The 13,107-nt window shown below is 48.2% G+C and overlaps 1 protein-coding gene across 1 annotated transcript in view; it reads right to left on the minus strand.

The window, feature by feature from the left end:
• The window catches only part of Fgf9 (fibroblast growth factor 9), a 39,231-nt gene extending 35,282 nt beyond the window's left edge, over positions 1 to 3,949 (minus strand). The window contains exon 1 of the mRNA XM_051195603.1: positions 2,851 to 3,949. Within this exon, the coding sequence (XP_051051560.1) occupies positions 2,851 to 3,127 (277 nt within the window). The 5' untranslated portion in view covers positions 3,128 to 3,949. The remainder of the gene's footprint in view (positions 1 to 2,850) is intronic.
• Between the last annotated feature and the right edge of the window lie 9,158 nt (positions 3,950 to 13,107).

The following is a 13,107-nucleotide window of genomic DNA, read 5'->3' on the forward strand; positions in this document are numbered from 1 at the left end:
GCGCCCTTCCCCCCGCGGCAGACACCCGGCCGACCTGCTATACTCGCACCCGGGGTCCTCAGCAAAGGCTGGGTCTTCCGCTTCCTTCCTATCAACACCCCCTCACACACACGCACACATACGGACACACACACACACACACGGACACACACGCACACACACACACTGTGCGGAACCAGAGAGTAGAGATGTCACTTCCTTGGCGACACCTTCTCCAGCCTCTAGGATCGAGGCGGGGTGAGGAGGTGGGCTTTTTGTTTGCTAGCCTCGGTTCTGCCGCGATACCTGCAGTCCTTGTCCGCTGACCCCTGAACGCGCGCGCTCCCTGGCCCTGCATCCTAGCACAGATATCTGATGTCTCAAGTGCGCGTGGCAAGCGTCCTATCTTAAAGGTGACTGCATTTTAAAAAAAAGAAAGAACGTCGTAGGGGGAAGGTACGTGGAGGGGCCCGGAATGCAAGAGCCATCCAGTGACCTGGGCCAGTAGTGGAACACCCAGGGTTGGGATCTGGAAATTCGCACAATGAAGGTGGCCCTGGCTGGCGCAGAGCCCCTGCAGCCGTGCGTTCTCAGTGCAGCCGGCCTTCTGCCATTGCGAGGCCAGCTCCAGCAGTTAACAATAGCATGCCACCCCCTGCACCGCCTGCGCAGCCCTTTGTCACCCCCACCCCCACCCCTGCGGCTGTGGCCTCTCCAGGCCGGGGCCCCAGACCCACCTCCCAGACCCGGCGGAGCCCCACGACTCTCTCCCAAACGCCGCTGCGCGCTTCAGAAAGGGGGGGAGGGCTGCCTGAGACCGCGAAGCTCAGTTCCGACCTCTAGTACGTCCTCAGTCCCCGCCACCAACTCTCCGGCTGCGGTGCGCGCCTCCGGCGGTTCCCAAACCGCACACCACCACCTCGCTGCCTCGGGCGGCGGCTGTCAGAGCCACCAGACCCGCACCATACACAAAGAGAAAGATAAGGGACTGAACACGGGCAAAAAGGAAAAGTCGAACACCTTTCACGCGGCCAGAAGGGTGTCGGCCCCTGTCCTCCCTCCCCTAGACCCGAGCGGTCCCCGCAGCACCAAGGGGCGCACTGGAGCAGGGTGGAAAGGAAGGTAGAACCCGAGCGCGCTTAGGACCGCGCGGAGCGAAAGCACCGCGGGGCCGGGGGTTGAGCCCGCACCTGCCAGCCCTGAGCGCGGGAGGACCCGACTCCCGCTGCCCCGAGCTTCAGGCGGACTGCCCGGCGCCCTGGGACACTCAATCCCCGCCACCACCCGCCTCCTGCCGCCTGTCTTGCTCCGAAAGCTGGTCTCGGTAGCAATCCTTAAGGTGGCCAGCTAGACAAGCACTCCAATAAAGTTTAGTCTTTCCTCCGCGACAACCAGTAGCGACGTTTACACTTCTAAGGTGGTGAGAAGATTTCAAAGGAAAAATCTTGGCGATGAGCTACGCTTTCTGCCTTTAAGCAGCGAGGAGACACAAGCCAGTTGGAGAGATTGACTAGGTTCAGTTTTGAGCCCAGCCTCAGTAGGGAGCCAAGGGGGAAACCCTGGGCCTCGAGAATCCGAACTATACCCATCCAGGCCTGAACCCTCATCACCTTGGGACAACATCCGCAGTCCACAAAGCTAAGCACGTAGTTTAGAATGAGTCCAACATCTGGCATTAAAGCATGAGGAAGAAAAATCACCACAGGACTTGGTTTTTACGACCTAGTCTAAGTGTCGTCAGGTGGGTTTATTCTGAGTTAACTCCTTCCAACAGTCTGGTTGCCCAAACTGTCGATTTTTTTTTAAGTGAGTAAGGGGGGGGGACCTAGATTCCACATACCCCGCCCCCTCCCCAGCCCCAGACAGAATGTGTTCACCAACTTAGCACTGCACCACTGAAGGTGTCCCGCCAGGCACGTGTGTGAAGGCATGAAAGTGGGCAGAGTCCCCACCTGAGTCTGCAGCCTTCCATGCTGAGTCACAAGTACTCTGCTCAGGAGCATGAAATCTTCGGAATGGCCTTTAAAATGAGCCTGCAGCTTTTGCAAGCGCACGCAAAAACTCACATCAGAAAGCCACTCAGGAAACCCACACAAGGCTGCACACTGTGGAAATTAAAAGGCAGTAGTAGAGAGAGCCTATGGCTACAAGATCCAGCATCCCTACCCCTAGTAGGATTTCGGCCCCTTCCCAGGTCATTTTCCCCGGGTGCTCCTGCCCTGCACACTTCAGATCTAAAGCCCGACTTCAGTTCTCCCCACAGAACCACCAGCAATCTTTGCCTGCATGGCTTTCAGACCAGCCCCAGGAAAAAGAAGCACACTTAATTTACAATTCAATCAGAACAGTTATCAGAGAAAAAGGGAAGGGGGAAAAACTTAATCGGAGCAAGACACCGACTACCTACAACAAACTGGGTATATTTTAAAGTTATTAGCGATTAAAGCTTTAAACTCGTGGAATAGGTCCATTAAAAAGAAACTTCTTAAATCTGATCTTCTCGCATATCTGACCAAAAAAAAAACTTGGTATTGGGTTATATTCATAACTCATCGCCCTCCCGAAGAAGAAAGAAGAAAGAAGAAAGAAGAAAGAAGAAGAAGAAGAAGAAGAAGAAGAAGAAGAAGAAGAAGAAGAAGAAGAAGAAGAAAGGCCTTTCAGTGTAGACTTGCACCAGTGCCAGCCACAGATCTGCAATTCCGGAGGCTTTTTCCCTCCCTGGGCTGGTGGCAAGACACGCACAGAGACCGGGGTGGGGGGGAATATGAGAATATATCCCTTCTAGCATCCCTGCCTAGCCACCGCCTTCCTGGTAGTTAACAATCTGAACAGGTCACCGCGTGGACATGGAAGGGTTAAAGGCATACCTACCGAATCGGCTGTGGTCTTTCCTGGTTCCCTGGATAGTACCGTTGGGGAAGATTTCTAAGTGAAATCCAGTCCTGCAGTACAGCTGCCTCCGCCTGAGAATCCCCTTTAAATGATCCAAGTCCGTGACTGCGGGTCCCCGGGGCAGCCCCCCTGCTTCAGACTGACCCAGGTGGTCACTTAGCAACACCGGACTGTCCACCGGCAACACCGGTACGTTCCCGAACGGTACCGCGTCCTGCACACCGAAATAGCTCCCAACTTCACCTAAGGGAGCCATCAGAGGACTCGGCTTTTAAGCACAAGAATAAACAATAATGATGGTATCAACCAGGAGACACTAGGCGAGGTATATCCAACTCCCCTCCCTTGCTGTAGTTGCAGAGAGAGAGGGAAAAAAGGGTTCTTTTCTTCAATCCATCCAATGCATAAATAAAAGTAATCTGCTGCTTTTCTGGCACAGGTTCAAGGTCAAACCACTGATAGTCTAAGAAGCCACCACTTTATACTCACACACTGACACTGATCAACACAGCTATGCATCACTACATATGGAGCCTCAGCTCTCAGCAGGCAGAAAGGTCTTCACCCCATCCGACCGTAATAAGGGAAAAAAATCCGTAGTTTCTCCATTTGCCTAGAGATCAGAATGACCATAGCAACGTAAGTGCTTGGGCGATATTACAGGGATTTTTAAGATGCTCAGGCTACGTCAGAATTTACGGATCCTGACTCCAGAAAGGCATGCGCTGTTTTTACTCTCTAACCGACTCTGCAGACATCAGCATGAATCCTTCAAGAAGGAGAGGGAAAAAAAAATCTCACGTTGGCGGCGGCGACAAATCTCTCCTCCCAGTCCCTCCTCCAAAAAATAAGGATAATATAACAAAAAGAAGAAAAAACTTTCGGCGTCCAAAGCTAGTATCCAGAACGCTGCAGATGGTCTGCGGAGGTCCAGCGGCGTGCAAGGAGACGAGCGGCAAGCGGCGGGCGAGGACCGCGTCCCGGAGCTCGCGTGCTGCCCAGGCTGCCGCGAACAGGTGTCGCCGCGCGGGCCGCGCAGCGCCGTGGCCGCGGAGCGCTCCTCCTGCGCAGCCCCCGCCGGCGCGCAGAGTGGCGCAGGCGGCGGCATTGGGCCGGGTTTAAGGTAGCGCGGCGACCGCCCCGCTCCGCCCGGTCCTAGCGCCCGCCCTGACGCCCGAGTCGCTCTGCGGCAGGCCGGGCACAGGCCGGCAGAGCGCGGGACTTCTCCGGGCGGACGACCTACAGAAACCCTGTTTTGGAGGCGAGAAAGCCAGAGACGCGGTGCCAGAGGAGGGAAGCAGCAGCCGGGAGATGTTCGGTCACCTGAAATCTAGCTCGCTAGAGACGCAGGGGACTGTGGGGAACTGGGAAAGCAATTTTCGCGTGGACTCTGTAACCTTGCCTTGCATTATAAAATAGACTTGGAGGGAAGGGTTGGTGGAGGAAGCTTGGTTGGACAGGGCAGTTTCTCTTTCATTCTTCAGGCAGACTCAGAGAAGCGTAAACTGTATTGCAGGTAAGACAGTTGGGTGTGGAGTCAGATTCTTTCTGTGTGTGAGAGAGAGACCCTCTCTCTCTCCTCTCTCTCTCTCTCTCTCTCTCTCTCTCTCTCTGTCTCTCCCTCTCACACACACATACAGACGCGCGCGCGCGTACACACACACACACACACACACACACACACACACACACACTTGGGTTTGTTAGGGGCGTTCTGACTGGCATCTTCGGGTTGTTTAGGTCCTGCCTCCGCCTCCCAGGTTCCCGCAGTTAGGAGCAAAGGGCACCCGGGACTCCTCTGTCCTTGAGTTCGACTCACGCCCTAGATCTGAGTGTGCGTCTTGGGGAGAAGGTTCCACTGAGTTTCACTCCCAAGCCAAGCAATTCAGGACTGTCTTTGCCAGCCTGAGCTCTATTTTCCCTAGGAAAAGTGAAAGGCACGAGTTCCAGGGCACGAGCTCCGTGGCCCGAAGCTCTCCGCATAGCCTGAGAGCAGGGCGGGAGCCACCGGCTGGGCATCAGCGCTGCTCGCTGCTCAGTGCTCGCCCGCTGCCGCCCGTGCACTTAGAAGCCAGAGCTCTTGTTTCCCAGCCAGGGCTTTTGCTCGCGGCCAGCGGCCTTCGAGCCCAGCCCCAGGCAGGGACAAAGAAACGCACTAGCCGGGGCGACCAGGGGCAGGGCCCGCCGGTGGCGCTGTCCGCGCCCTGCCACCCACCAGCGACCGGATCCGCGAGTGCGGCATCCCCAACACAAGCACTGCCCCCGCAGCCCGCCGAAAGGCCCGGCTCTCTCCCCCTGATCCTCTTTGTTCACATTGTCTTAGACTCTCGGGTCAAGATGGTGAAAGTTGCTAAGACTTAAGAGCAGCTCCTGACGGCGTGCATGAGAGAAGCAAAGTCCAAAGACTGGAGCCCTGCGATAGGGAAGCAAATAAAGGCTTTTTCTGTGAGAGAAGTAAGCCTAAGGCGGCGAAGCCCTGAGTCTGGCCCCACTGGGTCCAGAGGGTTTCGCTCCAAAGACGAAGGTAGCAATGAATTTGCAGATTTCGCGGATGGTGGGGGTGCCTGCCTCAGGAGCGACCTTCTTCTACCCCCGGGGATAGAAAGCGTTCTCCGCAGGGCCCCGAGGGGGAAGAGAGGGGCCAGGTGACCCTCCCCTCTGTCCATTCCCACACCTCTTTGCCGCAGTCCGGGGTCATCTGGAGTCCCGGCACTGACTTCTGAGTCTGGCTTACAAGTTTCCACTGCAGAAGAAGCCTGCTGTATGGTATTCACAGCAGTCTCATCTCGGGTGTTAGAGAGCTGACTGTAGCGTTAACTGCTCGGTGGCAGATAGAAGAAGCTGGGAGGAAGTGACACTTCCCATAAACCATCAGAGTAGCTTGTCTTAATCACCCCAGGTCGCCCACAGCCTTGAGTTAAGCAGGGACTCTGCTAGACCCCTTGAGTACGAAATGCCAGGTTGATTTAAAAAAGAAGAAGAAGAGCTCGAGAAAATGAAATACTGGAAGGTGATGTGTAAAGAGCTGAAGCACAGAGCGAAGACATTTGCAAAGGACTGAACTGGGGCGGTTTTCCACCAGCTGTCTCCAACCACGTTCTTTAGGTCTGAATTTAGGCTGTTAGCCTATGAGCAAAGACCATCTCCGCCTCTGAATCCTGAAGCATTCTGTCCCTTTAAAAGTAATGCAGCAGTGAGAAAGAGTAAAGTAGCTGACCCAGCACTTTTGCAAAAGAAGCAGCAGTCTGCTCTTCCTTCTCATTCCCACTGCAGTCAGGTTAGTTCCCTTTAATCTGCATCCCTGGCTGCAAGCCCCCTTCTTGATTCCCTGCCTCTTTGCTAGCCCATCAGGTTTCTTTGCTGCTTTGGTCCTTTTCCTGCATAGTAAGAGAAACAATGACCTTGCTATCTCCCTGACCTTATCACATTTTTCCAGGCACTCACCCACTCCCGTGGCTAACCTCTTCAAGGTTGCTTCAGAGTTAAACCATAACTACAGACTCCTATAATCAGGATCTGGAATGTTTTACCAATACTCCAACCATCACAATAAGATGTTGGTGGCTTTGCTTTCTAGGCACACATGGCTTAACAACACCTGACTGGGCAACCAACCTTAAGAATAAAAGAAAAAAAATACACATAAAGAAGGCACAGACAATAGATACTCAAGACAGATGCCCTCATGATGCCATGATACTCCTCACTCCTCGAATAGCCCTCCATGCATTTCTGCACATGAAGCATTCAGTAAATTCTAGTTAGTCCTAATCCCCAAACTCTCTGATGCTCTCTTTCCTCCAACTACCACATCCCTCTTGCCTGTCCTCCCTCCCTGCCCACCCCCTTACCTGTATATTCTATCAGGTTTGGCATTTGTCACTGTTCTGGATGGACCCAGATTGGTGTAAGTGAAGTCAAGGTATGACAAGGAATGAACATCCCAAGAGTCCACAGATCCGTAACACAGCATCCAACATTCTACCTACTCTCACTGTTGCTGTGCACCCTGGTTTAGATACATGCATGTAAGCGTGGCCTATAGGCTATAAGTTCTCAACACATTTGAAGGGGCCATTTGTTCTCTTCACCTGTTCTTGTCTTGTTCATTAATTTTATATCCTTTATTTGTTTTGTGGACACACACATGAGCACACACAGGCATGCACACACACACACACACACACACACACACCAACAATCAGCATGGAATTCTTCCATTTCCTTCCAGTAACAATAACTGCATAAGCAGGCCACAGCCCTTGACTTTCTGTTTCCTCCATTCTCCCATCCCTGGCCTACAACCCTGCAATCTACTCATGGCGTGGGGTGAAAGGCAGGTGGTTTGGGTTCCCAGACTGACCTCATGGAAAAGTTTGAACTTGGTAGGCCTGGAACCATGGCAACAAGCACTGGCTTGCTTCCAGTGGGGCAGACACTGCAGGTCCTTTCGCGCTTTAGCCATCGTACTCTCAAAGCTAACTTGGTGAGTGAATACTATTTTGTCACTTTTTTTAAATTTTATTTTGGTTTGTTTTGGTTTTTTGTGTTTTTTGGGGGGGTTGTTTTTTTGTGTTTTTGTTTTTGTTTTTTTTGGTTTTTGTTTTTGTTTTGAGACAGGGTTTTTCTGTGAAACAGCCCTGGCTATTCTAGAACTGGATATGTAGACAAGCTAGCCTCAAACTCACAAAGATCAGCCTGTCTCTGCTTCCCAGGTACTAGGATTAAAGGCATGTGCCACCATGCCCAGGTTGCTGAATTATTTCTAATGAGGAGATTGTGGTTTAGCCCCCATTGCTAAAAATGGTAAAGCCAAGTTCATACATCTCAGAGCCCCATGGCACAACAATACCATGTATTATGAGACATACCCTTACTGAGCATAATGGTGTATACCTATAATCCCAGCACTCAGGAGGCTGAAGCTAGAGCATTTCAAGTTCAAAGCCATCCTGTGCTATAGAGCAAAACCTATCTTAAAAATAACCAAAAATAAACCTTGTGAGTTTGTTTTAACAAAATAAATAATATATGTATAAATAACGAGTATATGTACTTAACAACCTGTTATTCTGAGTGCATGTAACACACTTTAGATAAAATATAAAGAACCCAGTTGCAGCCACTGTGGTGGCACTCACCTTTAATCCCCGCACTCCAGAGGCATAGGCAGGCAGATCTCTGTGAATTCCAGGCCAGCCTGGTCTACAGAGCAAGTTCCAAGACAACCAGAGCTACATTGAAGGGGGGGCAGTTACAACAGGAGAAAAAGGATAAGGTAGAGAAGCAGCCCAGGAACAACTTTAAAAAAAAAAAAAGTGCAGGAACCATTTAAAGAAATGTTTTTAAATCCCCCCATGGACACAAAATACTTGAACAACTAAAAAGACATGTGGTATTCCTAGATAGAAAAATAAAATCTCAATTTTGAAAAAATATAATCTTTACTAGGTTAATCTAAAAGCTTACCATGATCACAATAAAAGTACCAATAAATTGTTTTATTAGCCACATTGAAACTAAAAATAATGTTGAAAATTCAACTGACAAATTTTTGATAAGAAAGAAAATGAGATGCTAAATGAGATGTTAACTAGCCATAATAATTTCAAGTATTTGTAAATTACAGTAAATAAAATGCAGCCTTATCATACAAATAACTGGATAGAGCAGTAATGGTCTATAAATTTCTTAAAAATCTGAGTACATAATAGAATAATATAAGATAATTAATAAGGAAAATAAACTAGTTTGTAGTTGTTTCTAAAAAAACAGAAGAGGCATCTAGGAGAAACAGAGTTTTCTTTCACACTCAAATGAGGTTAAAGCTCAACTGGGGCAAACACTTAAGTATAAATTTAAATTGTAAGGTGCTAAAAGAAACAATGGAGAAATTCCTTTACACTCTGAGTGGTAAAAGCCTTTCTAATTGGAACGCAGAATTCAAATGCCTGAAAAAGAATGCTTAAAAAAACGCAACTACACACAAAATATGGCGCACAGGAGGAAACCAAATTCAGAAGTTAAAAGGTGAAGTAGAGCAAACGGTGCCTGTCAAGTTAAAGGACTAGCACTCCTGCCTATGCACAATCTATAAGTGATGAAGAAACAGAGGCACACGACCCGAATCGCAGAACTCAGGATGTGGAGGTAGGAAGATCGGGAGTTCAAGGTTGGACATTGCCAGTTCAAAACCAGCTGGCCAGATGAGAGACCCTTATTAGCCAAACTAATAATAATAGCAGTGATGACGGTGGTGGTGGTAATTTAACAATAACTATAATGGTCTGGTGTCTGGTCTGATATGTGAGTCTGGAAGTCATCACTCCCATTCACAGAGAAAAATGATGAACAGACTGAAAATCAGGAATTCATCTTAAATCCTCAGAGAATTGAGGTCATGAGACAAAGTGCGGAAAGCCAGGCAGACATGAAGTCACTGCTTCTGAAGCAGAAGAGAAGAGAAGCAGCCTACACCTGGAGCCGAGGTAAGTATAGTTACTTCAAACTGTAATTCCCAAAGGCTCAGCATGAATAAGCCTGAGAGTTAAAAGGTCGGAGGGGCCATAGTCTCAGAGGGCCCTCCTCCTCCCTTATTTCCAGACTCTCAGGTTCCCACTGTGAAGATCTGAAAAAGATCCCTTCCTTCTGGCCTTGGAGAAGCAAGGAGCGAGGGCCCACTTTGGAAAACACTCATTTTCCTGATTTGGGGAAACTGTTTCACCCCAGGCTACCTCAGGTGGGAAGGGAGACATCCAACTCTAACATCCCAGCCCTCTCAAAATCCCCACACCAGGCCTCACCATAGTAATATTGAACACATCCCTCCATATCTGTGATGGTTAGTTTGTTTTTTTGGTTTTGGATTTTTTGGGGGGTTTTATTGTTGTTGCTTGTTTTTTGGGTTTTTTGTTTGTTTTTGTGTTTGTATTTTGGTTTTTGTTTGTTTTTGTTTGTTTGTTTTTGGTTTTTCCAGACAGGTTTTCTCTATAGCTTTAGAGCTTGTCCTGAAACTCGCTCTGTAGACCAGGCTGACCTCAAACTCACAGAGATCCCCCTGCCTCTGCTGGGATTAAAGGCATGTGCCACCAAAGCCCAGTCAAATGGTTAGTTTTAATTTTTGGTTTGACACAATCTAGAATAGATTGGACAGTCTTTGGGGATTGTCTTGATTACATTAATCAATGTGGGAAACCCCAACCTTTATAAAAGTGAGAGACCATTTCCCTAGGTTCCTGTGGGTTCCCAACTGTATAAAAAATAGAAAGCAAGGTGAGCACTGTCATGCATGCACCACACCCCCATCCCCCTGCTGCTAAGCACAGTCATGCATGCATCACACACCCCCATCCCCCTGCTGCTAAGCACAGTCATGCATGCACCACACACCCCCATCCCCTTGCTGCTAAGCACAGTCATGCATGCACCACACCCCCATCCCCCTGCTGCTAAGCACAGTCATGCATGCACCACACACCCCCATCCCCCTGCTGCTAAGCACAGTCATGCATGTACCACACCCCCATCCCCCTGCTGCTAAGCACAGTCATGCATGTACCACACCCCCATCCCCCTGCTGCTAAGCACTATCTGCATGCATTCCCCCTCTCCTCCTGACTCTGTGCTTCAAATGCCATCTGTCTTGACTGCCCTGCTGTAACTGACTGGAACCTGGAACTGGAGCTAAAAAAGCCTTTCTCCCCTAAGTAGCTTTTGTCAGAGTGTTCAAAGGCAGCAAGAGAAATGGAACCAGGACAGTGGTTTCCCACCTCATCGATGAGTACAGGAGCAGAAATGCTGCAAGATTCAGTTCCTACACTAAATGATTCCTAGAGAATATGTATTAATAACATAAAAGTGCAATTACCTCACTTCTCAAACCCAGCAAATGCTGAGCAGTATTTGACAACTGTGGAGCCCTCTGTCTGAAAGTTTAGCAACTCGTTAGAATAATAGATTTTTTTTTTTTTAACCTTTCCGGGGGTTTCTTCCAATAGCTGCCTTTCTCAAAGCAAACTCCTCAATCTGTTTCCTCACTTTTCCCCAACTGAGCATTAATCGCTCTCAGGCCCCACTGATGTATTTAATAGTATTTTCTTCATTTGTTTCCAACTCTGAGTGTTGTTAACACTGTTAATGAAGTCCCAAACTTAATGACACTTCCATCTGTCTGAAATGTCCCCTCCACACAGGGATGTGTTTCCCAGCTGAAAGTGCTGTTGTGGGGAGGCTAATAAATGTTGAAGAGGTAGGACCTGGGTAAGAGAAGCATGATAGCAAGGGCAGTCTTTGAAGGTGACTTTGTTGTGTCTCCATGGCTTTGTGAACACATGCACGCACAGCCACAGCCCGGCATCACCCCGGCATTTCTGTATACTAAAACCTTACAAAGTTCTTGAAACTAGGAGGTATAAGTTTATGGTAGAGGGCTTGTGCAGCATGCACATGGATGGCCCTCAGTTCCATCACTAGATTGATGTCAAAAAGAAGTCTTTCCTGTAGCTTTTCCAAATGTGTTGTGTATTGTTATCCTCCACAGTCAGCCCACTACACCATCTTAGTGTTGCCACGGTGTTTAAAGGGCTTGCACTTTGTTCTCTATTGAATCTGTTCTGTGCCCTGCAAGTGGTTTGGGTGAACAGGGCACTTGAATCAGCACAGACTCCCAGACACCAAGTCTTCTAAGCGTGGTGTGCTCCCAGAGCTGGGAGGGCCCTTCTGAGTTCTCCCAGGGCCTGATATGTCTCTATGCTCCCCTAGTTTAAATACATAAAGATAAATAGGGAATTACTCATCAGGCCAGGCTTTAGCACACTTGCACTCACCAGCCTTAACTTAGAGAAATGTATAAATATGGATCCAAGTTGATATTTAAAGTTACAGAGGGATAACCACTTTAGATTATGACAAATTCACATCTCAGGCACCATTTTGTACTGGGTGGCTGCTTAGAGAAAGCATATAATCAAAATTAGCATTTCAAATTTTCATAGGGCATACATTGCAGCAAAAAAGAGAACACATTGATTCTATTAATTATGCTATTGTGGACAGTCAATTCAATAACTATCCAAGCTTCTCGGTGTTACAGACTATTATACGGTTTACCTTGGTGATTTTTTAAAAAGTCCATGCAACTTCCTTTTGTTTGTTGTTTGGGTTTTCTGACAGAGGGTGTCACTATGCAGCTCAGGCTGGCCTGAAATTCTTTCTTGAAACCTCTGCATCCTAATTACTGGGAGGTATGAATTTCCATCCTACACCATACCCCACTAAGAACATAGAACATCTTTATGTATCTTCTTCTAAATAGCTTTGGCAGTGACTATTTGTCCCACCTGCCCTTTATTGTAGTGGTCAACACAACATATGTAGTAGCTATGGAGAGAGATCTAGAAAGCGCCTATCCTCCAAACTCCCCTAATTTGACTACAATCTAAAGAAAGGAAAACAGGGTCAAGGGGAAAGAAAGAGAATCCATTCCTGAGCTAGCCAGACCCAGGAGGTACATAGCAAGCCATTTACAGGTATTCAGACAGGGATTAATGAATAGCACGGGCTCAAAGACAAGTGGGAAAACATGGCCATGTGATATAGCATACTACACCACAGCAGACAGATGTCACCAGGATATTACTATTTGCAGTGCACAGGAACCACTGGATGGCTAAGAAAATGAAGTAGTGTTTTAAAATGCCAACAGTGATGACCCTGTTCTCCACTGTTCTCTATAGAATCAAAGTCTGATCACACAGAATTTAAATAGGTCTACCATTTTATTCACTTTAGTGTGACACTGTTTGCTTCAGTGTATTGACTACACAGTGAAAAAGCAATGAGACATTCTTGTTGCTTCTAAGTCTATCCAAATGTGAAGGAAAATGTGCATTTTGAGTCATTTATCGCCTCAAAAGCTATGAGATCCAAGAGGCCATGCCTATTGTTAATCCTTAAATTATGGCTGAGCTGCATGCATGGATGTATCTTTCTAATTGGATTGGATGACTCTACTGCTTATCCCGAGTACTCACTTCTGAGGATTTCAGATGAGATTGGGCACATTCAGGGTGGTATGTCCATAGATGAGGATTTCAAATGTTACAGTAGCCAATGGCTGAACCAAAGCACCAATCTCCACGACCTTTTCCTCATCAAAGATTATCATCTGAAGTAAATGTAAAGATGTAAAGAACTGTGAAATGTCAATTGAGGTGTACCTAAGGAGGGAAAAATAAA

The sequence above is a fragment of the Phodopus roborovskii genome, unplaced genomic scaffold (assembly GCF_943737965.1).
Source record: "Phodopus roborovskii unplaced genomic scaffold, PHOROB, whole genome shotgun sequence".
NCBI classification, from domain to species: Eukaryota; Metazoa; Chordata; class Mammalia; order Rodentia; family Cricetidae; genus Phodopus; species Phodopus roborovskii.